This window comes from Neodiprion pinetum, chromosome 3 (assembly GCF_021155775.2).
Source record: "Neodiprion pinetum isolate iyNeoPine1 chromosome 3, iyNeoPine1.2, whole genome shotgun sequence".
Taxonomy (NCBI): Eukaryota; Metazoa; Arthropoda; class Insecta; order Hymenoptera; family Diprionidae; genus Neodiprion; species Neodiprion pinetum.
In genome coordinates, this window is record NC_060234.1 from 18,569,194 (window position 1) to 18,577,466 (window position 8,273).

The window sequence follows — 8,273 nt, forward strand, 5'->3', positions numbered from 1 at the left end:
ATGAAGGATGAAAATAATGGTAAAATTATGACAGAGTTTGTGGGACTGCGAGCAAAGCTGTACACATTTACTACGATGGGTGAGGATGGGGAAAAATATGACAGTGGCGTAAAAGTGAGTAAGCGTGCCAAGGGTGTAAGAAATTCATCGATAAATAGCATCACGTTTGATGATTATAAGCGCTGTCTGATGGCTTACCAAGAGTTGACCCTCCCCCAGTGTTTAATACAAAGTAAAAAACATGAAATAAGCACGATCGTACAAAAAAAATTGGCTCTGAGTTGGCAGGATGACAAGCGGCAATTGATAGCTGGACAGACCGACACCGTACCTTGGGGGTTTGTCCCAGCCCCCCAATAGCTATAGGATAAAACTGTAGACGTGGAATTATTGTAAATATTTGCGTTTGACGCCTCGGACGATCCGCCATCAGGCGGAAACGATATTGACTGGATTTGAAAATGTGAATTCATATACTTAACAATTATTCATTTATTTATTATTGATATATTGAGAAATTATTCATTTTTATTCGTTTACCACGAGAAAAGTTCTCAGAGAATGATGAAAAGTTTTCAGAAAACGAAAAAAAGTTTTCCGCAAACATTTTTCGCATTTGATTAACACTAAAAAAAGTTTACAGGAAATGAAAAAAAGTTTTTCGAAAAATAAAATGTGTAATAATCGTATGGAAAAATTGCAGATTATTATTATTATTATTATTATTATTATTATTTTCACAGTACCGAGTATGGCACACGTGCGTACAAAGAAGATAAATGTGGAAATATTTGTATATTCAAATCTTTTATTGTAATTCGGAAAATACATACAAATTATGTTACATGTCTGTTTTGTTTATCCAGCTATTGTGCGAACTATCAAAATCCAACCACTTCACATAGACCTGATTCCCCCGTTTGCGTAATACTTTATCCACAAGGTAGCCGTCAGGGTATTTTACTTTGCCGAGCTCCTCCTCGTAGAAGCCTCCCTGGATGGGATGATCTTGATAATCGGTAAGTTTGTACGCCGGTGGATTGGTATTTTTCATCTCACTTACGGTGAATATTTCAGTCGTCCAATTGGGTGTATAGCCTTTTTCGAATACATTCTTGTATTTGCTGATTCGAACTCGATCGCCTACACTGAATTTCCGCGCCCGATCACTTCGTTTGATTTCCCGAGGCTTGTACACGCTACGATTCAGCTGTTTTTCATTCTCCGTGCTACCATCCACTGGATTCATTAGAATCGTGCGAAGTCTGGTGCTGTTGTAGGACTTCATTAAATCATACAAAATATTAATCCATTCGTACGATCCTTGGAGAGTAAACCGCTTCCACATTGTATTTTTCAATGTTCGATTAAAACGTTCGCATATCGACGCCTTTAAGTTGCTAAATGTCGAATACATGTTGATATTGTCATGCATCACGAGGGCTTTGAATTCGCTGTTGTAAAATTCTTTACCTTGATCAATGTGTAGATGTGTAGGTATACGGCTCTGGGTCAGTACAGATTTCATGGCAGCAGAACCATCTTTCCCACTCTTGGACTTTATCGGCATCGCCCACGCGTACTTGGAAAATATATCGATGATTGTTAGTAGGTATTTGTATCCCTTGTTGCACGAGCTGTATGCGGTCATATCGACGAGATCAGCTTGCCAGGTCTCATCCAGTCCGCGTACATCTACGAATCGGCGCGGATAGTTGCGTCGAGCCTGTCTGTGAAGTTCGGCAGCTATTACAGTCTTCATTGTTCCCAATTCTTTACCTTTGAATTTTTCGAATTGTCGTCCAACCACTCTGGTTCCTCAATCGATACTAATTCCCTGCTGGTCTGTTCCGGCGTCGGTGTTGCTTGCTCCCCAATATGTTTGATGCACTCAACGTGTTTCCTATGATTTTGTTATTTATGCGTAGCTGTTCCAACTCCTCGTTGTGATTATGCGCAAAACTCTCGAAATTTGATTTCAAAGTATCCACAATATCCACAGCCATAGATCGTGAAGCGGTATTGAGAACTTTTAGGGAAACGGCATCGTTTTCCATCTGTGGATCAGCGATATTACACAATCGTTTGCTGTCTATATCGTACTGATTGTCGTTGGTGGTTTTGAATCCGACACCCGGAGGCCCTCGAATAAATTTTTTGCCACCACCACGCTCCGAGTGTCGTCCGAATATGTCTATACTCATCAGTGGACGGTCACTGAACAAATGGTGATTTTATGTTTACACGCCGCTAATAAACGATTCCGGCCTCGCGCAACTCTTCAATAATGGAGACTATTTCGTTGGAATGGTTGGTATTGCCTGCAGCCTGTGACGCCATAAGCAGCCGGAGGCGATCTACAATTTCATTTGGATCATCCCAGTAGACGTAATCAACATCTTGCCCCTCCTTTCGCGCAATCTTATAGTCAGGTAAGCCTTTACCTGATTTTTCCGGCGAGCCAACGTGTTGTGCAATGAAATTTCTATACTTTGCGCTTTTTCAATCATCTCGAAGGCTTCCATCGACTTGGTAACGTTTTCGATGCGCATTTGTCGTCCTTACAATTTTTATATAATTATTCTTATTCACGTCATTTACAATCGATGCATCGGTTGATTTTTTAAACAGTAATTCGAGTAATCCAGGTGTTCTCTCATAACTTTCATCTCCCACATTGACCAGATTATCAGTGAAATTGATCGGCGTATCACCAATCATCAAACCGTTTGTCAACTTTCGAACACCGTATGTGGTATCCGAATCCCTCTTTTTACTTGTGCTGAACATTTTCAAATATTGCGCCGTGGAATCCATTGTTTTCTTCACCGGCGTACTTGTAGTCGAAATTTCACCAAACTTCAGTGTTTTATCATTTGCATCCATGAAATTCCCCTCATCCATATCCTCATCCTCCTCATCATCATTGTCATCCCCGGTACTCTCGTCATGTTTTTCTTCTTCTTTCTTCATTATCACATCCGGTAGTTCCGTTTTAATTTCATGTTTAATATGCTGCTGTCTTGAGGTATCAACCAATTCTTGCAACGGTGTTACTAAAGGCTTGAATACCTCGCCCATAACCTGTTCGGTCGTGTCCTTGTCCAACTTGAGCATCTTATGCTTCCGCCGTATGACATCGGATGCTTTCGATATTTCACTCAATGTATCGCTATACTTACGAATCTTGACACTCTCCATGATGCCGGCTCGATTGTTGCAACGAAACTGTGCAATTTTATGTTAGTTTATGCTTATAAAACAGTCAAACCCCTTCCAATATCGCCCCCCATTGATTTCGCTATCCTGGTCAATTACGGTAAAACTGTAATTGTCATCATTCAAGCATGCCGAGCACAAGTCTTTAAATTGCTGATACGTCATGTCTGTGTTCACATGATCCTTGCAGGTATGTTTCAGATTCATATCATCCTGCCGAAATAGCACCAATAAGTTTGCATTGTCACGCACTAGGTGTTTTGGAATGCGCGCGTACGTTTGACTTAGATAAAAGCTATTGATATCGCGATGCCTGCCCATGCTGAAGTATGCTCTGATATTATCTTGCTTTTCACAGGCCACATCGTCGGAAATTATAACAGAGTTGGGGCGATTATCTTCCGGTTTTACAACCTCATCGTTCTCGCAAAAGGGGAAATAACCCACTCTCTGCACGGGTTCTAGTTACTTTTGCAAAACTTGATACTTTGGCTGGATTAGAGATTTCGAATAAACGTAGACATTTTCGAATCGCAATCCATTGCCGTGGGTGATGAGTGCGAGAAGAGCGTTACACGGAAAAAAAAATTCTGTTCGGCGAGCTGTATTCTACAGCTCCAGTAACTATACGCACTCTACGGTCTATCTTGTAGTTACAGCAACTATATATTAGTCAGGTCTGATAGCTGCAAGTTGTTCAGCTCTCACAGCTGAATGGTTTTGCTCTAAGAGCTGTAAGTTGCGCTGTGCTCTGGTGCGTTGACATATTTCATAACCTTCAAATTTCATGAATATGATTTAAATACAGTTGATAGATAATTGTTTGAATAGTCCATTCAAATATGTAAATGACACTGAATAAATAATGATAATAATGATGAAAAATAATACTAATAGCAATATAATTGTACTATTTAATAATAAGCGCTGTGAGCGGAGCCGAAAAATTCTGGTCTAGCTCTTCGAACGAAGCTGTTTAGCTGAGAGAGCTGAACAACGTACAGCTATGACAGCTGACTAACAGTCAGTTATACGAACCATGCAGTGCTCTTCCAATAACAGAACGTTTAGTTCGACGAACTGTTTACAAGTAACTATCTAATATTTAGTTCCACGAGCTGAATTTTTTTTCCGTGTAGTTTTACCGCAATTGGATGGCCCGCAAAAAATTGTTCTCACGGTATTTGGCAGCAATTTTCCATGTCGTTTTTCTATCTTCTTCTTTCCACGTCGAACCATTTTATCGAAATTCGCGATAGGTAGTTCATCGGGCTGATCTTGAAATCTCATGATGCTTCGTTAGCATGACAACGAGAACTGAGATCACGGTATATAAATTCCTCCTTTTATAGAAGTCACGTTAGTTGTTGCCCGACTACGAGGACGTGCACACGGAAGAAATGCGGTGGTGGTTTGATAAATAAAATCATCAATCATCTCTCAGTTGAATTGCACGTACAAGGGTATCAATACTGCGGACTTGGAATGAAATTAACCAAGAAGTTGACTCGTGGCGATTTGGAGATCATTCCGCTGGATGCTGCGGGTAAAGACCACGACATTGCACACGCAAAGAATCGCGATATTGCAGCGAGAAATCTTGCCGACAAAGCGCTCGCTGAGAAGGCGTGGAATCGCGTCTCGGCCAAGAACGCTAGCGTGGGTGAAAAGGCGATATCCTGGGGAGTCACCAACACCGTGAAAGCTAAATCTAAACTCGGAATGGGCTTAGCTGCGAAGCGGTCGAAACTTGGAGTGGCTGCGAAGAAGAAATCTAGAACAGGTGGTAAGAGTAAATAGCGGAAGAGAACGGTGAATCTTAAATCCATCATCACAGCAGCAAAGGTCGCCATGCGACCGGGTTATAAAGCCGTCGAGTCGGCGTTGGCGGGTGCTTGTGCGGCTGCGCGAGGGACTGGGAAGAATGCTCGTATGCCTCACGTTATACCTGTGCCTGATAAAATTGGCGGCTTCCTGCCGTTTCTTATTCCAATTCTGGCCGGTCTGAGCGCTACTGGAGCTCTTGCGGGTGGTGCTGCGGGTATAGCTAAAGCTGTCAACGAAGCTAGTGTCAACAAACATCGGTTGAACGAGACCAAACGGCACAATACAACAATGGAGGCGATTGCTTTGGGCAACGGATTATACCTGCGACCCTACCGCAGCGGAATGGGCCCGTACTTACGTCCGGCAAAAAACTGATAAAGCTACCACACCGAGCTCTCGCCAACATTGATTTACGCAACTATGCTAAAAATATGAAAATTTCGCATTTTCGCGGTGTTTTCATGCGGAATGATCTGCCTAAATCGGGAGCAAAAATGCGAGAATCTACAATTATTAATCTTGTTGATAAAAACGGCTCAGGGACACATTGGGTTGCGTACAAGAAAAATGGTGCGATATTGCGTATTTCGATAGTTTCGGTGATTTGAAACCGCCTAAGGACCTGATGAGGTATCTCGGTGTTGGTAGCGTTGAATACAATCATAAGAGGTATCAGGAATATGATACTGTGATTTGCGGGCACTTATGCCTCAAATTTCTCAGCGAACAGTTATAAAAAGACAAGTGCCGCAGGAGCAAGCATCAGTCATGTCGGAATCGTTGACATTAACACTGTCAGGCACATCCTCCGTGCTGGAGGCTCAATATTTGCCCCCAATCGAGTTATCACCGGAGAAAAACTATGTTCTCGGACTCGTCGAGTTCCTCACATTCAATTCAATACCCAATATTTATGAGACGTGTAATAAATTTTACCTGAAACGGGCGGATAACAGCAGACGGTAAGCTATGAAATTGAGGATATTGAAAAATTTCTGCCTAAGAAGCTACCCTCCGACATCACCCTCAGTCTGAGAGCTAACGACAACGAGCTGAACAGTGAAGTCACGTGCAACCATGTGGTAGACTTCACTGTGCGTTTACACGTAAAAACACTGAAATAATGGGGATCGTGTTTGAGTCGAGAAAGTTGGGTAAGAGTTATAAAAGTCAGACGTCATGGGCACAAATCATCAGTCGCCCGACACCTCTGACAACGTTTGCACCGCCCACGAGACTGACACCTATGAACGTTCGGTTTCTCCAGAGCCTGGGTCTTTGATTACGTGGAAATTTTGGAAAATAATAATTCGTGTTCGCTGTATCCCGCGTGTGTGTGTTACCATGGAAGAAATAATAAGAATACAGAAACCTATGGTATTCGACGAATCGATTGCGCACTCTGAGATTCATGCTCATCAGCCGTTTGCGCATTCCACCTTCCAGAACAACGATGAAATCTATATTGTTGTCCAACATCAAGACTTTTGTCTACTGCCCAGTAAAAGCTCTCTACACATTCATGGAAAAATCACAAAGGATGATGGCGTGGCTGCGGTGACGGTTACGAAATTGATCAATATGGCCGTTTGCCATTTGTTTGAGGAAGTTCGCTATGAGTTGAACGGTGTAGTGATTGATCGGAATAAAAATGTTGGCATCACCAGCACTATGAAGAGTTACGTATCCTTGAGTCCAGGCCAGCAATATAGTCTGGAGAATACCGGGTGGTTGAATGGGGATAACGAACTAACCGATGCCGCTGGAAATTTCGATGTTGTTTTACCGTTAAATTATGTGCTAGGCTTCGCCGAGGATTATTGTCGAGTTGTTGTTAATGCTAAACATGAGTTAATTCTCACACGTTCCAACACTGATTTGAATGCCGTAATTCAGACCTCGATCACGGAAAACTTTAAAATCACCCTAAATAAAATCGAGTGGTTGTTGCCCTACATCAAACTGGCAGATAAACCGAAAATCCAGCTACTCAACTACATCGCCAAGGATCCGGCCATATTCATGAGTTTTTGTTCTTGGGAAACGTACGTGTATCCGATGCTCCCATCAACAACGCGGCATATATGGTCAATCAAGACATCGACGCAGCTTGAGAAGCCGATATATGTCGTTCTAGGATTTCAAACTGCAAGGAGAAACGAGCCGCTGAGAAATGCCAGCGTATTTGATCATTGTCGGATCAGAGATGTAAAACTCTTCCTCAACTCACAGTGCTATCCCTACGGAAATATGAATCTTGATCTATACAATAATCAATACGCCATTCTCTATGATATGTATGTTCGGTTTCAAATGACCTACTACAACAAAGAAGCTGAGCCTTTGCTATCGAAGCGTGAATTCATAAACCAAGCCCCCCTTATCGCCATCGATTGCTCCAAGCAGAACGAAACATTGAAAACTGGACCTGTGGACATTCGATTGGAATTTGACTCTAGCATTGCGTTCCCCCCACACACTTCTGCATACTGCATGATCTTGCATGACCGCATTGTTGAATATAATTCGATTAGTGGTACTGTAAAAAAATTGGTATAAGTCAATTTTGAGATAGGATGTTTAATTATTATTACTATTATTGTGTGAATAATGAAAATATGTGTAAGGTTATTTGCTCAATTTAAAATATGATGATCTATCACCATTATTATGTATAAGCTGAAAACAGAATGTAATTGTTGATAAATAAAAAACATCTATTCAAAGCATCCAACCGCTATTATTTGAAAAGTTCACCCACCCCCACCCACGTGATAAATAAAACGATAGAAAATTTCTACCTATTAATGGAATATTCCTTTCTTTAAACTATTTGGGGATTTAACTTCAGGGTTATGGTGTACCGTATGACAAAGCTATGAAATAATGCTAATTATGCCATCAATAAACTGTGATTAATAAGTATTTTTCTTTCTTTTAACAGATGCTGCCTCCAACAATACATTCATATACATTCATATACATATAGGTATACATTTATATATAAATTTTTCATTTATTCGAATAAATTATATTACTCAAAATTAGGTGCAACTGTAATTTGAAATATATATATAACTACAATAAATTCTATTAATATTTTTTTCTACGCATGATATTTACATTTTTTTGTTTTGTCGAATAGACAGAACGATTTCGCGAGAGACCCCGTGCACTCCTTAACATACCACTTCTTCAAACGCTGAACATTTTCGAAGGCGCAGTTG

The 8,273-nt window shown here is 41.0% G+C and overlaps 1 protein-coding gene across 1 annotated transcript; it reads left to right on the forward strand.

Annotated features, from left to right (window-relative positions):
- The first annotated feature begins 6,390 nt into the window (after nt 1-6,390).
- LOC138190623 (uncharacterized) lies at nt 6,391-7,605 on the forward strand. The gene has a single exon (XM_069134373.1). It carries the CDS (start codon nt 6,391-6,393, stop codon nt 7,603-7,605), a length of 1,215 nt encoding a protein of 404 aa, XP_068990474.1.
- The last annotated feature ends 668 nt before the right edge of the window (nt 7,606-8,273 follow it).

Coding starts and splice junctions, on each gene's coding strand:
- LOC138190623 (XM_069134373.1), top strand. CDS start 6,391: ATGGAAGAAATAATAAGAATACAGAAACCTATGGTATTCGACGAATCG.